Raw genomic sequence first — 19,288 nt, 5'->3', positions numbered from 1 at the left:
GGATCCTGAGCAAAAATCTGTCTGGGGATTGGTCCTGCCTTGAGCAGGTAGTTGGACTAGATGACCTCCTGAGGTCCCTTCCAACCCTGATATTCTATGACATAGATGTGACTACAACCAAGACCTCTCAGTACTGTGCTTTAACCAAGAGACCATCCTCAGTCTTTTGACTTTCCTCTATTGCAGATAATGCCACACAACCTGTCCTATTAATATATTTTCAGTTTTATTTCTGTTTATGATCTCTATTAATATGTCAGGGATGCACCTGCTTGCTTGTCTGAATAAGAATTATCTGAGCTGTCAGTAAAGAATATTAAAGTTGCTTGATTTTTTTTTAAAATGGGAAGTGACAGGACCGATTATAACAGTTGATTCAATGTCCTTGATTGTGAAGCTCTCTAAAGCCTTTTATCTAGGTCTATCTTTTAATAGGCTAGGATTTATATCTATAACATCTCTCTGAACAACATGGTCTCACGGCTTCTGCTAAAAGTACACTGCATTAGACAGTGCAAATGTCAATTCCGCATTAGAAATATGAATAGAACAATCCAAGGCTGATGTACTTTTGTTGGCCAGCTTCCTTTCTCAGTTACTTCAGTGTTAATCTGGAGCAACTACAGCAAACTGGAACAGCTGAAATCAATAAAATTACTCCAGATTTACATTGGTGTAAATGACAGCAGACAACTCTCTTTTTCCTTCAGACATCTCTTACTAAAAGTGATGCACAAAGAGTTTTCTATATATCTAGGTTCTTACATGGCCCTTATCACTCTAGTATCTGAGCACCTTACACCTGTTTACCTTTGAGAAGCTTTTCTTTTCTGCTGAAACTTAGCTCATTCCGAGCTTCTTTTCTACAGGCGAGCTGATTCTTGCCTGGTAAAAAGCACAAGCCCTCCCCAAGTCAGTAAGGTGATAGTAGCTTGGAAAAGAGATGACTAAGGGAGCATATTATAGAGGTCTATAAAAGCATGAATGGTGTGGCGAAAGTGAATAAGGAAGTGTTATTTAACCCTTCATGTAACACAAGAACCAGGGGTCATCCAATGAAATTAATAGGCAGCAAGTTTAAAATAAGCACAAGAAAGTACTTCTTCCCACAACCCAGACTCAACCTTGGAACTCATTGCCAGGGGATGTTGTGAAGACCAAACTATAACTGGGTTCAAAAAAGAATTAGATAAATTCATGGAGGACAGGTCTATCCATGGCTATCACCAAGATGGTCAGGGATGCAACCCCATACTCTGGATGTCCCTAAACCTCTGACTTCCAGATGCTAGGACTGGACGACAAGGGTTGGATCACTCGGTAATTGCCCTGTTCTGTTCATTCCCTTTGAAGCATCTGGCCTTGGCCACTGTTGGAAGACAGGATACTGGCTTAGACGGACCATTAGTCTGACCCGTATGGCCATTCTTATGTTCTTATTAGGTTTTCTCTCACCCTTTCAAACCCGTTATTTCCTTTATTATAATTTCTAGCCCAAGTAAACCCAGATGAAAAAAAAGGAACCTATTAGGGTGGGGCAAGGGGATATAAATAGAAGTATAGGATTGAAATTAAATAAGACCATTTACACTGATATCAGGACAAAATTCCTAATGGCAAGAGCAGTTAGACAATGGAATAGTCTCTCCAGGGAAATGGTGGAAAAAAGCTTAGATTGAGAAAAGCCCAGGAGGATGGAATTCTGTTGTGAATGATCCTGCACTGTCCATGTAGATAGACTAACTATGCTATTCCCTCTTTTCTTTCTATGATTCAAAAATTCCTCTTTATTTTTAAGCAGCTGGGTAATAAGAGTAAAAATAAAGTAATGGCAATAGTGCATAGATAGTGCTTTATATTTTCAAAGTCTTTTACAAGTGTTAACTAATTAAAATTAATTAGAGATACAGGCCCAGCCAGAAAGCCATATGTCTAGAAAAAGCTAGTGATGACCCACCTTCAAGAGACAGCATAGTCCAGTTTATAGGGGCACTGAACTAGGATTCAGGAAACCTGGGTTCTAGCCCTGATTTTGCTACTAAGATGTTGTGTGACCTTTGACTAACTCTATTTCCCACCCTTTGTGTTACCTATTTAGACTGCAAGCTCTTCTACATAGGCATTGTTTCTTACTATGTGCTGTATATACTACTATGTGCCTAGCACAATGGAGCCCTGACCTATGTTGAGGACTATCATAGAGTTCAAGGCCAGAAGGGACCACCAGATCATCATGTCTGACCTCCTGTACATCACAGGCCACCAACAGCACCCAGCTCCCACACACTAAACCCAACAACCAAAATTAGACCAAAGTTATTACAGTCCACAGCTGTATACGCCTACTATAATACTACTAATAATAAGAGTGATTTTATCTTTACATTTCCCTCATCAGGGCCAAGATCCAAACATATACAATACGTTCAGCATTTGCCAAATCAAAACAAAAAAACAAAAAACAAAACCAAGATCATTCTCAAGTGTGAGTAGGTCACTGTGCTGTAGCATTTCGAACTACCAAAGCTCCACCCTTTTCTGAGAACTCTTACATATCAAGCATTATAAATGTAAACATATTTCTGTGTGGTAGAATAACATAGCTGGGCCAGCATTTTTAATGGGGTATTCTGTTAAACCACAGGGATATAACCATGTTTCTATAATATTCTAACACTGGAATAATGATGCCTTGCACTAACAGAACAACCTTCATTTGAAGATCTTAAAAGGTGTGCAAGCCTGAATTCATTTTCACAACACTGCTGAAAAATATATTAGTGTCTGATGCTACCCTCATAGAAACCTATGCCATAACTGCCATTGACTTCAGTGGTCCAAGCTCAAGCCTTATAAACAGAGAACCAAGGTAACAGAGTTTAATAAAGACCAAGATGTGTCGATCCAGGAACCAAAACTCACAAATCATTTTCTCCAGAGGTACAGAGCATCCATAACTCCTATTAACATTGGCTTGGATTTGTGAGTCCTCTGCATTTCTGATGAATCAAGCTACTGCTTCAGGTGCCCTCAGGTTTTGAGAGAGAGAGAGAACAGGGCAGGAATAGAATGCATAGAAAATTAAAGGAGAGAGCAGGTTGTCAATTCCAAGGGCCTCTGTTCAGAGCTCCTAATCACATTGCTGCTGATGTTAACTCTCCATGTTCATTTTGCACTGTTAAAAAAAGTCTTTTATTTTGTTCTTCCTGGAAAGTGTAATTAGACTAAAACTATATTGTTTAAATTGGAAATTTATGTGAAAATTAAAATGGATTCCTTATGAGAACTTGACTTTTTTAATTCAAAAAGCACCTCTCCACATGCACTTTGCCTCCATCCTCTGAAAAAAAAAAAGGGTATTTTAGTTCTTCTCCCTGGTTACATAGGCTGTTTGTCCAAAGTTACTGTTGTTTCTAAATGTGATATCTGATACTACCAAGGAAAAGAGCAAGAGAAATCATTTATCTATTGCAATAGGAATGCTGAAGCTCTGGTCTCAGATGTTTTACAGTCAAATCAAATCCAAGAGTCTCATTATCTCAATAGATTTTTCTCAGCACAGCTAGTGTTAAAAAGAAACAAATTAGCTTTTCAATTCAGCCAAGAAATTTGAATAACAAAAATACATATTAGTTTAATTTAACCTGTGCAAGCTGTTTGGTGATTAAATCTGGCATAAAACTCCATACAAAGATTTCAACGTGAAAACACCAGAAAAGGGCCTTGGAAAGTTCATTAAAAAATCGTTTTTTTATAGTTTCCTTTTTTCAAAAAGAAAAAAAGAATGATTGACACATCTACAGAAAACTACAGGAACTGCTAAGCCAGACAACACACATCAGTGGTTAGATTAGATAGATAGATTTTATGAGTCATAATGATTTTTGAAAATGATGACAACAGAAATATTTTGATAGCTAGGCTATTTCATTTGTCATTAAGTAATATGTTTGCAGCTATATAAATTATGATTATTATTATTTATACTGCACCACTGATGTTCAAATCTATTTGCAGACTGATAAAGTGCCAGATCCCTGCCCCGAGGAACTCTTTCATTCCTCATCTGATTCATTAACCTGCTTACTAATAATATCTTTTCAGTTCAACTTTGTTTTCATACTACTGGAAATGACTGGAAAATTAGGTCCTATTAAATAATCATGAGTGTAAACTGTGACTCACCAGTTAAGTGAATGCCATTACTGGCAATAAATTGAGAACCTTATTATAAGCTTTCATTATTATCATACAAACCAAAACAGTGCAACTTTATTTGGTATAGACTGTATCCTTTGATGCTTTACAGGTGTAAATAAAAAATCATTCAAAACCATATTCGGCATGTAGCAACATGTAAATACACAGTGAAGTGTGAAAGTATTCGAAGTGAGTAGCAGAGGGAGAAAAGAAATTTTTTTCAGCTGATATTTGAAAAGAGGTGGATGGTGAAGGAGGCAGGCAGGCTGCTCCAGATGGCAAGAGATGTAGAGAAGAAGGATTTCACACCAACAGCAATGAGATGAAGAGAGGAAGGATAGTCTCGTGGTTAAGGCACTAATGCAGGACTTGAGAAACCGAGGTTGAGCACCGTGCGCTACCACAGATTTCCTGTATAACCTTAGCCAAGTTAGGGCTTGTCTACACTTAAAACGCTGCAGCAGTGCAGCTGTACTGCTGCCGTTGCACCTCTGTAGCGCTTCAGGGAAGATACTACCTATTCCGACAGGAGGGGTTATCCCATCAGTGTAGGTACTCCACCTCCCCGTGAGGCAATAGCTAGGTCAATAGAATTCCCCTGTCAACCTAGTCCTGTCTACGCCAGGGGTTGGGATTTTTCACACCCCTCAGCAATGTAGTTATACCAACCTCATTTCCTAGTATAGACCAGGCCTCAGTTTCCCTGGGACTGTTGCTGCACACCTCATGTAGCCATTTATACCTGTGCAGAACACTACTGAAGAATGGCAGTATTTTATACTCACTTTGCTCTGGTCTACCAGGTGCCATGCAATGGTAAATTGCAAACTGATGAATTATTACACTGGTCTACAATTTTTGCGAAGTCGTCTGCTTCGGAGATAAAATATGCCATTTATTATGTATTCTGATGTGCTGAATTCAAATATGACAATTAAAACAACTGATTGGCTACTGTTTCTAAGATATTTAAGTTTTTACATTTTATGTCTATGTGTATTGTGTAGATAGTTTTAATCATAAATTGTAAACCTAGGTCTTTTCATGTGTTTATGGTTGCTTTACATGATAAGATTTCACCTGTCCTGTTTATGTAACACTTTAAAAATCAGCAAAAGGGTTATATAAATAAAATTTATTATGAAACAAAAGGCAAAAAACTATTATGTACATAGTTTAGTCCTATTCAGTGTCTACTCGGCGCTTCTTGGCTTGTCTCTTGTATTCATGAAATGGAGCATCTCTTGTCACTGTCCAGCAATAGTCTGCAAGCGTTGATGGGCTCCATTTGCCCTGATAGCATTTCTCCATTGTTGCAATGTCCTGGTGAAATCGCTCGCCGTGCTCGTCGCTCACTGCTCCGCAGTTCAGTGGAAAAAAATCTAGATGAGAGTGCAAAAAATGTATCTTTAGTGACATGTTGCAACCAAGGCTTTTGTATGCCTTGAGGAGGTTTTCCACCAACAACCTGTAGTTGTCTGCCTTGATGTTTCCGAGAAAATTTATTGCCACTAACTGGAAGGCTTTCCATACCGTCTTTTCCTTGCCACGCAGTGCATGGTCAAATGCATCATCTCGAAGAAGTTCACGAATCTGAGGACAAACAAAGACACCTTCCTTTATCTTAGCTTCACTTAACCTTGGAAATTTTCCACGGAGGTACTTGAAAGCTCCTTGTGTTTTGTCAATGGCCTTGACAAAGTTCTTCGTCAGACCCAGCTTGATGTAAGGGTGGTAACAAAATCTTCCTTGATTCAACAAGTGGTGGATGCTGAACACTTTTCCTCCCAGGTTCCAATGACTGTCGGAGTGGCCAATCTTTCTTGATGTAGTGGGAATCTCTTGCACGACTATCCCATTCGCAGAGAAAACAGCAGTACTTTGTGTATCCAGTCTGCAGACCAAGCAAGAGAGCAACAACCTTCAAATTGCCACAAAGCTGCCACTGATGTTGTCATAGTTTATGCACCTCAAAAGTTGTTTCATATTGTCATAGGTTTCCTTCATATGGACTGCATAACCCACTGGAATTGATGGCAAAACATTGCCATTATGCAGTAAAACAGCTTTAAGACTCGTCTTAGATGAATCAATGAACAGTCTCCACTCATCTGGATCGTGAACGATGTTGAGGGCTGCCATCACACCATCGATGTTGTTGCAGGCTACACGATCAACTTCCATGAAGAAGAATGGGACAAGATTATTTTGACGGTCACGGAACATGGAAACCCTAACATCACCTGCCAGGAGATTCCACTGCTGTAGTCTGGAGCCCAACAGCTCTGTCTTACTCTTGGGTAGTTCCAAATCCCTGACAAGGTCATTCAGTTCACCTTGTGTTATGAGGTGTGCTTCAGAGGAGGAGGATGGGAGAAAATGTGGGTCCTGTGACATTGATGGTTCAGGACCAGAAGTTTCATCCTCTTCCTCGTCTGACTCAAGTGAGAATGATTCTGGTGCATCAGGAACCTGCAGTCCTTCTCCGTGAGGTACTGGTGGTATAGCTGATGGAATGTTTGAATAATGCACAGTCCACTTTTTCTTCTTTGACACACCTTTCCCAACTGGAGGCACCATGCAGAAATAACAATTGCTGGTATGATCTGTTGGCTCTCTCCAAATCATTGGCACTGCAAAAGGCATAGATTTCCTTTTCCTGTTCAACCACTGGCAAAGATTTGTTGCACAAGTGTTGCAGCATATGTATGGGGCCCACTTCTTGTCCTGATCTCCAATTTTGCAGCCAAAATAAAGGTGATAGGCTTTCTTAACCATAGTGGTTATACTGCACTTTTGTGATGCAAAAGTCACTTCACCACAAACATAGCAGAAGTTATCTGCACTCTTCACACAAGTACGAGGCATCTCTGCTCACTTTGGGTAAACAGAAATGTGTCCCTTTGCAAAATCAAACACTGATAAATAAGAGACCACAACACTGTATGATTTCTAGAGCTGATATAGGGCAATTTGTTCAGCAGAGTGATGTAAGCTTAGTTATGATTGCATCATCCATGACTTCTAGGAATAACATGATGCAATTCATATCATGTATGACGCAATACCAGCTTCAGATTGCATCATTCATTGTTTTGCCTAAAAAGCAAGTACTGTCCAAACCCAGTCATAGATTTATTCATAGATCCAGTCAAAGATGTATTTTAGTCATTTCTGGTTTAAATTGAGATCCCTTCCCTTTATAACTCACTTATCCTCCGCCATTCCCAAGTCAAGGGTCGTATATACTGACCCAATAGCATATCTTGAAAACTGGAGCCAATCAACAATTTTAAGCATCATTTTTGTTCTCAGTGACCCAGAATTAGTAAAGTTTGACTACATTTATTTCAGAAGCATTTTGGCTGTAGAGCAGTGTTATTAATGATTTGTATTACAGTAGCGCCTAGGAGCCCCACTCGTGGCCCAGGAGCCTGTTGTGCTAGGCGCTGTACAAGAACAGAACAAAAAGCCCCAAAGTGAGTAAGCATATGAATGCTGAATTGCTGCTCTAACCATCTCCTCCCCACCCCCTTTTCCCACGCCATTATATAATGGGAATGACAGTACTTCTCTATGTCACAGGGAAGTTGGGAAGATAAATACATGAATGGTTCGGAGGCACTCAGCTATTGCAGTGATGGAGGATATAGGAAGACAAACTGTGGAAAGAGAAAGGAGGGTGGTGCTAGATGAGGGGGGAGGAGCTGAAAGGGAAGTAGTGGAAGATAACATTTGTAAAGTAAACTGGTGCATACCAGGGAACATGTATTGTATGTGAACTGGCTATCCCCCAACAATCTGCCTTCTTGAAGTCTTTGATTAAACAATATTTTCAGACCTGCCCTGGATGTTTAGGAGGCCTACGGCAATCTGACCTCTGTGGTACCTGGGCAGTAGTTTTGCCTGGTTTAGTGGATCAGTGGCCACTTTAATATCTGATATCTGATGAAGCATCATGGCTAGAAAGTAATGCTATAAATCACTGCAGAGCTGGGAAGAATTCCCTCTTTCAGCCAATGGATAGCAGTTTTTTTCTCTAGCCTTTTTGATTCACTAGTTATCAGACCTTAATTCTGATTACCATCTTGCCTTTTTTCCCCTCCCATTTCAATTCACTATTACCATTAACACTAGACCCAATGTTCTATACTATCTAAGAGCCTAAAATCCACTTTGCAAATTGTAGGAACTCATCATTTCTAACGCTAGTAAATGCTGGTTTCTAAAGTCAGGCTGCAAAATAGCAATCAGAATGACCTGACTTTAAAAACATGAGTATCACCTTAACTTATTCTTCCCAATATTTTTATTGATCCTGAATGATAATTGTGTCCATTAAAACTTCTCAGCAGTTTCACAAAATGTAAAGAAATGTTAGTATTTGGACCTCAGCTTTGAGTCCTCCACCCAGAGAAGCCAGAGAAGTTGTTGTATGTCCCATGCTGTTGTGACATCACAACCAACTCCTGTATCCTTGTGCTCCAATGGCACAATGATCCATAGAGTTTAAGGCCAGAAGCGACCATTAAATCATCTAGTCTGACCCCTGGCATAATACAGGCCATAAAATTCCATCCAGTTATTCCTGTATTGAGCCCAATAACTTGGCTTTGACTAAAGCATATCTTACAGAAAACTTATTATACTGTCTTGATGTAAAGACTTCAAGAGATGGAGAGCCCACCACTTCCCTTCAAAGCTTGTTCCAATGGTTAATCACCATCACTGTTTAAAAAAAAGGGAGGAGGGGGGCTTATTTCTAATTTGAATGGCTTTAACTTCCAGCCATTGGTGCTTATTATGCTTTTCTCTGTTAGATTCAACAATGCTGTAGCACGCCGTAGTTTATCCATGTGAAAGTACAATACCTTGGTACTCATGTATGTCCTCTTAACACAATTAAGCAGAGAGACTATCAAACTGAGAAAAACAGATGATAAACCCCAGTATTTTCTCCATTTAACTCCACTCGACAGTCACAACATGTGAACAGGAACTGCTTGTGATGTCAGCAGCAGAGACGGAAGAGATGAGCGTGCCTGTTGTGTAGTGCCCCTTGATGGCCAAACATGGCTGTGCAGTATCCTGCCTCTTATTTCCCTTTCACAGGTTCCCAGGAATAATCCAAAGAGGTGTACGTCCAATAACAAACCCCCTTATCGGGGACTGATTTATTAACTCTCTTCCACCTCTTCTGCCCCAGTCTCCTCCTGGGCACATCCCTCCTCCTGGAGGTCTCTCTGCCTACAACTGCAATCCTCTCTACCAGGCACAATTTCCCAGGCTCTGCTCAGTCTCTCCCCTTAGCTCACCTGGGCACATCCATTCCCAGGTCTGTAGTCTCATCCCTTTGTAGTCTGGGGGTTGCGGTGCTTCTGAACTCTGAGCCACTGAACTCTCTTCCCAAACTGCTTCCTTCAGGAACCCTTTCAGCAACAGCTCTCACTCCCCACCACCACCCCCAGCTTCCTCATCCTGTTTCCCTTTTTATAAGGCCCAGATGCCTTCCCTTGTGCCCAAATGGACAGCACATAATCAGTCACAGGTGCACTGGACCCCCCACCTTCCCTTTTAAAGGGGCCAATCGCCCTGTGACAAATTCAAACAGCCCCTCAGTCTTTTCAGGGATAGGGAACCAGATGAGGGGCAAATATCAATTTTTTCTTTAAGTTTCAAGAAGCTATTGAAGTTTCACAGAATTAAATTACAATAACAGGAGTGAAAACTATTTAATAATTTAGGTGGCACCCACAATTAAAGGTTTCATGTTTCATGATTCATCTTGACAGCGAGAATACAAATGATTTCAAGAGGTGCAAACTTTTCTTATCTTAGGCCATCAGAAAGAAAGTTTTCTGATCAGTGAGAGCCAGGACCAACCATTTACCTGAACCCACCTATCAGCCCCTCCTACCTGCATTATCACCCAAATGCACATGGCACCATCCACCAAGAGGTGTCCTCAAAACTAACACATAAGGTGGATATCTTCCTGCATCAAGTGGAGGAGGAGGAGGTTGGGTGTCCGCTTGCACAAGAGAGGAGGACTCCTCATTGTTTTTACAAGGGAGGAGGTTTATCCACCTCTACTAATAGCATAGCATCTTGGTATGAGACCCAGCCAGTCACCCGCAAGCAAAGGAGTGAGTTAGTGATGAGAGACAGCCTCTGTGAGCATGAGGAGTGCGTGGGTGAGTCAGTGTATGTTGAAAAATGTACGTGCATAGGTGAGATTATTATGTGTGATTGAGCCACAGCATATGTGAGAGTGTGCATGGGTGCAAGAAGAGCCTTTAGTCTGGGTGTGAGAGACAGAGACGGGGTGTGAGAGGAGAGTGCTTGTGGGACAGTCTTTGAGTGAATACGTGACAGAGTGCGAATGAGCATATGGGAGGGGAGCGAAAAGTAATGTCACGGTGAGTTTCGGAATATGGAAGGAAGAGTGAGGACACCGGACTTGAACAGAAAGGCCCTCAGACAGTGCCACCACCTCTAGCTTCCTTCTACACTGCACTTTACAACAAGGTTGAGACATAGTTACAGTTCACTTGTGGCCATGCACAACAACTGGGTTATTATAACATAATTTGGGGTTGTCTGTGCAAATAGGGCTATATCTCGTTACTACCAAATTAAGGGAATCGCATTCCACCCCTATCTTTTCAGAACAAGAGCAACAGTCCCATAACACAGATATAACAGCGTTTGCTCCCTTCTAAACATGCAAAATGATGGCCCCAACAGAGCTATAACTGTAATGTAAACAGAGCCTAAATTCTACAATGATAGATGCTTTAGAAATGCAGGATGATTAGATTAAACAGACCAGCTGACCAACCTAAGGCTTTCTCCCCTTCCCAATCTCTGTTCATTTCCTCTGGAGCACCTGGCATTGGGCACTATCAGAAGACAGGATACTGGGCTAGATGGACCTTTGGGCTGACCCAGTAGGGCCATTCTTATGTTCTTAACCTAATGCATAGACAGCATTCTGCATCTCATGATCTCTTGGAATGTCACATTATCAGCTTTAAAAATTGACACTGACCTAGCTTTAAAATTTCAAGGGCTTACAGACAGAACGGTATTTAAATGATTATCTATTTTCTTAACAGATTCCATTGCTGTTGTGAAACTTTACATCTCCCAGTGGCAAGTCGACGCAGTTTTCCACCTGTCCAAGTGGGTAAATTGATTGTCTAGAGCTACAATAGGTGAATCTGTTGAACTTTGTAAAGATAAACAGTGGGCCAGCTCCTCAGCTAATGTAAATTGATGTAGCTGTACTGACTTTAATGGAGCCATGACAATGTACATCAGCTGCGGAAGTGGGCCAATATTTATCACTATGTTTTTGTTTGGTTTTAGGAGAAATATATTTCCTTCTGCATTGACTTTCCTCTTAGTTATTTGTCCCAACACAATATTCAGGAGTGAACACATACAACTTCAAAAATGGGGATAAAGGCAACAAAGGCACTACCAAATTTACCTACATAGAGTCTGGTTCACCACCATGTTATTCTATTTTTACACCAGTGGATGGGGTGAAACTGGAATAACACATGGATAAATCAGGACCATCATTTCCAGTGCAAAATGATGTCAATACAAAACAAAAGAACCCAGTTCCTGAAGTCAATGGGAATTTTGTTTGAGTGCTAGGCTCTCAGAGAGATTTTTCAACAGTATTCTCTCACTCTCGCTTTCCTTCCTTCCCATATCTTCATCTTCTCACTTCTCCTTTCTGAGCAGTTTCCGCTTTGGTCTTTCTTTTCTGCCCTCTTCATCTCCATTTCTGTCTCCTTCCCCTTTTTTCTTCTCTGTTTACATCTCTCTCTCACACACACCTCACTCTTTTATCTCTGTCTCTTTATATTTGTCTCTCTTATGTCCTTTCCTGGTGTCCTCTACTTTCAGGATTGCCAAGGAGCAGAGATTTACTGGGATTTTGCTAATGAACAAAAGCTTTTTCCCTGTAGTCCAAGCCCTAGTGTGAAATTGACCAGGGCTATGTTTGTGACTCTAGTCAATTTCACACTGCTACCAGCACCAGGGGAAAAACTTTTGCAAAATTGTATGATCTAAACCAGTTTCATACTACAGCCAACTCCTTAAGAAAACACCACTGCACAAGAGCATTCACTGAAGGCAAATGACCAAGACTTCAGCATTCCAACAGGAGGCAGTTACCTATGTGTCCCTTGCTACTGTATTATATTTGAAAAACAGTTTTTTTTTCACTTTCTGTCCTGATTTGGGGGTTCTGTGATTTCCTTACCACAGCTTATTTCATCACAGCCACTTAGAGAGATGCTGAGAACACAGAAAAAGGGCTGCTCTTGTGTTATAGGTGCTTTTAGCACTTTGACATCCTTAGATAAAAGATGACAGAGAACTAGAAAATATATGCACCTTCATCTAGTACCTTTCATCTGAGGGCCTCAAAATTTTTCACCTCTGAGGCAAATAAGTATTATTATACAATTTTTACAGATGGGGAAACTGAGTCACGGAAATTAAGGTCCCATCTACACTATGAAAAATCTAGTATATTGTGGAATTAGCTTACATATGTCATTTCCAATATGGTTCAGCATTATATTGTAGAAGGGACCAAATCAGGCTTCAGTTTTGTTTGTAAATCATATTATAAAGGACTTGATCACTTGAACCTCATGGCCTGAGATAACTCCCAATTAAAACACTGCGATCCTGTCCACAGACTTTAATGGGGGGGCCTTCGGGGTCTTGGACCCCGACCCTCAAAGTTATTTATGTTCCGATCTTCCATTGATTTCAATGGAAACTAGGAGCCTTTCCTAAATACCTTTGAGGATCTGGGCTTTGTGAGTTGGACAGCAAATGGTCTAATTTGTCAGAAGATCTGAGCACTGACAAGTTCCATTTAAGTCAATGAGATTGGCAGGTGTTCGGCACCTTTGAAAGTCAGTGGCAGAAACAAAATTAGAACTCAGATTTCCTGATTAACAGGCCTGCACTCTGCTACTAGGGCATGCTCTCTCCAGGAGTGGTAAAGGAACTGATTCACAAATATTGGGTTTTAAATGTAAAAATATTTATAATTGTCATAATAGGGCCGGTCCTACTTTCCTTATGCCAGCTCCCTTTGACTTTGATCTGTCTTCCATAATATGTTAATTATATCTATTTAATTTGCCTTTTTTTTGCAAAACTTTGCAGTTTAACTATTAAACTAAGTCACATCTAAAAACTTCATTGCTTGCAACTATAGTTAAATAGAATCCTGTGACCACAGTTTGCAGATTGTGACATTAACAAATAATCTTTAAGGGCACAAACTACTCAGTGGCTACATTTAATTAATTTCAATGGCAACAGTAACACCAGTACATTTGAACCATTGGATAAAATGCACATAGCCACTTTGGGTCTCTAATGTGCTTCCACTGATTTCAATGGAGACATGAGCGATCAGCCCCAGACATAGGAAGTCTTCAATGGCACAACTCATACAATGCGGAGAGAACTTCACAGACAATCTTCTGTGGTGACAGAGGTTTATAATTAGGCTTGGAAGGATTCGATTTTTAATCAGTAGATGTCAGTAAATATTGATTTCATCATATACACAAACCAACAAAAATATTTCCATTGATAATAACTGAAATTTACAAATAGGCAAAGAGAATGTACTAGAATTTACTTTGTACATTTTGACATGTGATGTCGACAATTTGTGTTTTAATGGTTATAAAACTTTAACTTTTTAATCTCAACTTCTACATTAAATAACAATTATCTGTCACCCCTATTGTCTGACCCTCCCATAATTTTCCACAACTATGAAAATTTAATTACATGAAAATAAAAAATGCTTTAAAATAAAAATTGATATTATCCATTAAAAAAAATTGAATTATGCCAAGCCTATTTATAGTGGAAACCACAGGGAACAGACTTGCAGCTTTAATTAATCTCTTCATGTTATGATTTTACTTTTTCCAACACCCTTTAGTGCAGGCAAAGAATTACATACCTAAGATGACAAGTAAGGACATGTTTCCTATTACACCAAATGTTGTCAGTACAAGAGCTAGACAAAGAGGATGAGAATAAACTAAAATAATAACAACATTTAGCACTTATACTGCCCTTTGCATCTTGAAAGAGCTGTAAAACATTAGTTCAATTAACTAAACTACGCATTTTACTAAATATTACAATGTCTACTTATTATAATCCAGATGCATGACCTAGTTCAACATTAAATGTCTAGTCTGATTCTTACTCACAGTTTGTTCACAAGGAAATCAAAAGTGAACCAAAAATATACTAATGTTTACAGAGAGCCCTCCCTTGGAAGCAGAAAGAAGTTGAAATACTATGTTAGACTAGTCTAACTGTATTTTGTAAGTAGCACATACAGTGCTCAGTATGTAAAGTACAACCTAGAATTAATATCACTTATAGTCATTCTAAAGTTGCGTGTAAAGCTGCTCAAAATACAGCTGCCAGGGACACGCAGAACATGACTGAGCCAGATGCTATAGAAGCGTAAAGTCAACAAATACAAGCAGTCCATACGCTAACCTCTCCTAGAACTCATGGCCATCCACATCCATAATGTCTTTTAAACAAACTTTTTTTTAAACAAATACACACGCCTCCTTGCTGAAGTGAAAAGTATTTTACTACATCCTGTTCCCTTTTTTTTTACCATCTGTACATGTTTATTCTGAACCTTCAAAAAGTCTAACATTTTACTAATCTTTATGAACAGACACAAAATAAAACAAAACAGTGAAACCAGCAAAACTATGGTAACATACTAGATGAAACACATCCAACCCACTCTTATTATTTCTGATCTTTTTTCTACGAAGAGACTGCCATCAGCTTTAGCAGAAAGCATGAAAGTCGGACTACCTTTACCATTGCCCAATCAAGATAGCACTCTCTCTCTCTTTCTCAGCCTATGTATATTTTAAATTACATTTCTATTAATATTTTTGATAAAACAAACATACTAGTCTGAATAGTGGGGTCAGCTGACCAGAAAGTGAGTTGATCAGGGGGGTCAATATTAGGTATACACCCATTTTCTCTGTATACAAATATATTGTTATTTCTATTACTGATTCAACCTACTTCTTGCTACACACCCAAAGGAAAAAAAATGAGATACTGTATATAAGCGGGGCTGTCTTTTGGATGCTTTGGTGCCCACCAAAGTGCTGGATGGAATAGCACACACGCACAGGCACTCACAGTTCCACAAACCAAACAACACAGGTACACTCACACGCTTACTAAAACACATATAGCCAGCAACATATGCATACATAGTCTTATATGCGTAATAATAAATATCAAGGCATACACACTAATTCTAACACATTTTCCAATATATATGAAACACCACACACACAAAAATGACACAATCACAAATCAGCAAGCCTTCAAATGCATACAAACACATCACACACATACATCCTCAATCCACACAAACACAAACCTTCTCAAACACACATTCATGAGACAGAGACACACCAACACAAAGGTATCCGGACGGACACACACACACCACGATACACAGCACACACCTCCTCAATACACACAAACCTTCTCCAACACACACTCACGAGACAGAAACAAGAAACACGCCAACACTAGTGCATCCCGGACGGACACACACACTCAAATGCCTACAAACACGCAGCAAGAGACACTCTTTGGCTCGTACACACGATCGCACCCCACCAAACACAACCTCGGGCGCAGGCTGGCATACGGACACCATGCACACACACACACTCAGATTAAACACTCTAACACACACCCCATCTGTCTGTAACTCACGCACACACGACTGATGGGGATGGATGGGCAGGAGCCAGCCAGCCCGGCCCCGCCAGCGGAGCGGGACGGTGGGTCCGGCTCCCATCACCCCCCAGCCCCAGCAGCAGGACCGGCTGGGCGGCCGCATCCCGGCCCGATCATCACTTACGTTCCCAGGGTCTCCTTGAACTCGAAGATCTTCTTGATGTCCTCGGCTTGCTTCTTCCAGGAGGCGCTGCCCTCCCCGTTCTCCCGGGCCATGGCAGCGGCAGCGGCGGCGCAGCTTTCCCGCCCGGGCAGGAGCCGGAGATGCTGAGTCCAGGGCGGGCAGCGGGCGGCACGGGGAGCTTTTGCTTTCTCTTCTGCTGCTGCTTCCTCTTTCCACCCTCTCGTCTTTCTGCTGCTCTCCCACTCCGACTTCCTGCTCGCTGCGGCGCCGTGTGTTTCCTCCTGGCTCCAGCGGACCCTGCTTCCCCCCTCTCCCCTCCCGGCGTCTTCCTTCCCTTCTCTCTTCCGTCCCCCCTTTTTTATTTTTCCTCCCCTCTTTCTTCCCCCCTCCCCTTTCCTTGTTTCCTCCCTCGCTTTTTCTCTCCTTCCTTCTTCCCTCTTTGCTTTTGTCCCTTTCCGTCCCTCTCTTCCCGTCTCTCCTTCCCCCCCGTCTCACCGATTGGGGCTGCTGCCTTCAAGGGGGATTTCCTTGGCGGGTTTTATTCCCCCCCCCCGTCAGTTTGCACCCCCCCCCCCGGGGGTTCCCAGCCAAACTCAGCAGCAGCCCGGCTGCAGGGAGCAGAGGACACTTGGAAGCTGCTGCTTGAGTTACTTTTGTTGCCCCCCCCCCTCCTCCAAGCAAAGCCCCGAGTCCTTTTCTCTCTCCAAGCGTGCGCCCCCCCGCCCCGCGTTAGTTTGCTTGCAGGCGACTAAAGCGGGGGTTAGTGCGCGCCAGGCGAGCCTCGCTAGTGCGTGAGAGCCGCGGAGCGCGCCAGGGTCCCCGCCTCGTCTCAGGCAGCTGCCGCTGCTGGCCAGAGGGATTTCACTGCGCCGGCACCGTGGCGGTGGCTGGTTGTTATGGCAATGGGAGGCGGAGGGGAAAACAGCGCCCCCCCCCTCTACCCCCCCCCCCCCCAGCTCCAGCCTCTCCTGCTGCCGCGCCGCCTGTCAGTGCCCCTCCTGACTGAATGACTGGCGATAATTCGCATTGCACCAAAACGCGCACGTCAAACCCCCCCCTACACACAGAGCCCAGCCAGCCCGGAGGGGCGGGGGGCGCCTCCCTGCGCCTGCAAGGCGCGCGCGGGAGCCCCGAGCCCTGCAGGGGAGAGCCGCCCGCCGAGCTCTCCCGCCCGCTCCCCCCGCTCCCTGGCAGGCGCAGGGGTGAGTGCAGCAAGGGCAGGAATGCGACAGGGACGCTGCAGAGGGCCGGCGAGCCCGGCCTGGGAGGGGCAGCGAGCTGGGGGTCCAGCGCTTGATTTGACTGGACGTGCCAGGAGTTTTCCGCCGCCCGCTGCAGGCTGCGCTGGAGCTGCCCCAGACCCCACCCAGCCACCCCATTTTTCTGATTGGCCCAGGCAGCTCCAAGGCCTTGTTGCTAAGGGATTGTCAAACAAGGGGGCCAGATGGACTCCTATCCACTGGAAACTGCACTGTTGTCGGTCTTTGCATTGCTGTAGCGCCCAGATGAGGGGCAGAGGGTGCATTGTACAAGCACAGCAGGAAAAAAAAACCATGGCCCAAAGAACTTCCAGTCTCAATAGACAAGAGAGACAAAAGCAGGGTGATTATCCCCATTTTGCAGATGAGAAACTGAGGCACCGAGGGACATTATTGATTTACCCAAGGTCACACAATAAACCTAATCTCCTGAGTCTCAGTCCAGTGCCTTAGCAGCAAAATCATCTTTCTGCTCTAAAACTCAATCCCCCCTGAGTGTCTTTACATAGGCCACCAAACAACCTTCAACTCAAGGAAGGCATTGCTGGCGAGCGCTGGGACAAGATCATGCAGCTGACAGTCAGGAGACATGGATTCATATCTTCCACTGGCTTAGTGAGAAACCAGGTTCAAATAGTTAACTTCTCTGTGACTCGGTTTCCCCACTAGTAAGATGGAAGTAAATAGGCCAGTGTTTTCAAAAGCGGGTGCCTAAAATTCGACACCTAAATCAGTAACCTAACTTTCATAAGCATCTAGTAACTGGGGGTAGTCCTCTTGCCTTCTGTGGGTTTTGGATCAGGCCCAAAATCTGGCCCCTACTTTTAGGAATCTAAATATGGATTTAAGTGTCCAACTTCAGGTACCCGATCTTAAAAATCTGGCCAACAATACTTACCCATATTTAAAAGGCATGTTGAGATTTTCACACGAAAAGCATTTTGTAAGTGAAAAATATTATTAATTACTACAGTAATACTACTAATTAGATGCAAAGTATTATTAATCATGACAGACGGGCTGGATTTCAGCCAGCAATTTAGGGGTAAAAGTCACTGTAGCCCATATTGCCAATCCCATAACTGCCTCATGTAAATACTACCCTTGTCCTCTACCCTCCACCAACCACATGTATGATACTTGCCTTTTTTAATATAGTAAGTGACAAAGTTCACTCTCAAAGTGGAAAATAGTAAGAGGGGTAAAGCTCAAAATGCTGTGAGATTCTTTAACATGTGTAAAGTTTTTTATAATCTTAATTTCAAGATTAGAAAACAATGTCAATAATTTACAAATATTGACAGTGAGATAACACCAGGATTTGGGGGACAGCAGTGGATTCATTTGGGTCAGAACTGAGAGGCACCTCATAATGAGGGACAACCATGAAAGGTAGTATACTAAGTTATTTCAAATTATATCGATCTAGATTACAGTCTCACAACACAATATGGTAATAAACTGGCTAGTTTGCATGTGTAATACTGCCCTCTACTGGATAGAATAAGATCTGCTTAACTGTGTGTCATAGGCCTTACAGTATTAAAAGTTCTCCTTTCGCTCAAGGGGTAAGGATGTGGCAGTTCTTATGTTCATATCATCATCATCATAAGAATCAATAGAGTCATAGAATCATAGGAATTGTTATGGTCATCTAGTCTGACCTCCTGCACAATGCAGGCTAAAGAATCTCACCAATCAAATCTGCCTCAAGTTTATAACTTCTCTTTGAGGGCTAACATAACATAAGCTTCCATCACTATCATTTATGATGTCCCCATTTTGCACATCACGTTCTACATTTGAGTATGATCAGGCTGAGAGATTTTCACAC

The 19,288-nt window shown here is 42.1% G+C and overlaps 1 protein-coding gene across 1 annotated transcript in view; it reads right to left on the bottom strand.

The window, feature by feature from the left end:
• CAMK1D (calcium/calmodulin dependent protein kinase ID) overlaps positions 1 to 16,493 on the bottom strand; it is a 352,953-nt gene extending 336,460 nt beyond the window's left edge. The window contains exon 1 of the mRNA XM_054016595.1: positions 16,196 to 16,493. Within this exon, the coding sequence (XP_053872570.1) occupies positions 16,196 to 16,287 (92 nt within the window). The 5' untranslated portion in view covers positions 16,288 to 16,493. The remainder of the gene's footprint in view (positions 1 to 16,195) is intronic.
• Between the last annotated feature and the right edge of the window lie 2,795 nt (positions 16,494 to 19,288).

The sequence above is a fragment of the Malaclemys terrapin genome, chromosome 1 (genome assembly GCF_027887155.1).
Source record: "Malaclemys terrapin pileata isolate rMalTer1 chromosome 1, rMalTer1.hap1, whole genome shotgun sequence".
NCBI lineage: Eukaryota > Metazoa > Chordata > Testudines > Emydidae > Malaclemys > Malaclemys terrapin.
Note: the sequence above shows the minus strand (reverse complement) of the source record. Positions and strands in the feature narration are given on the sequence as shown.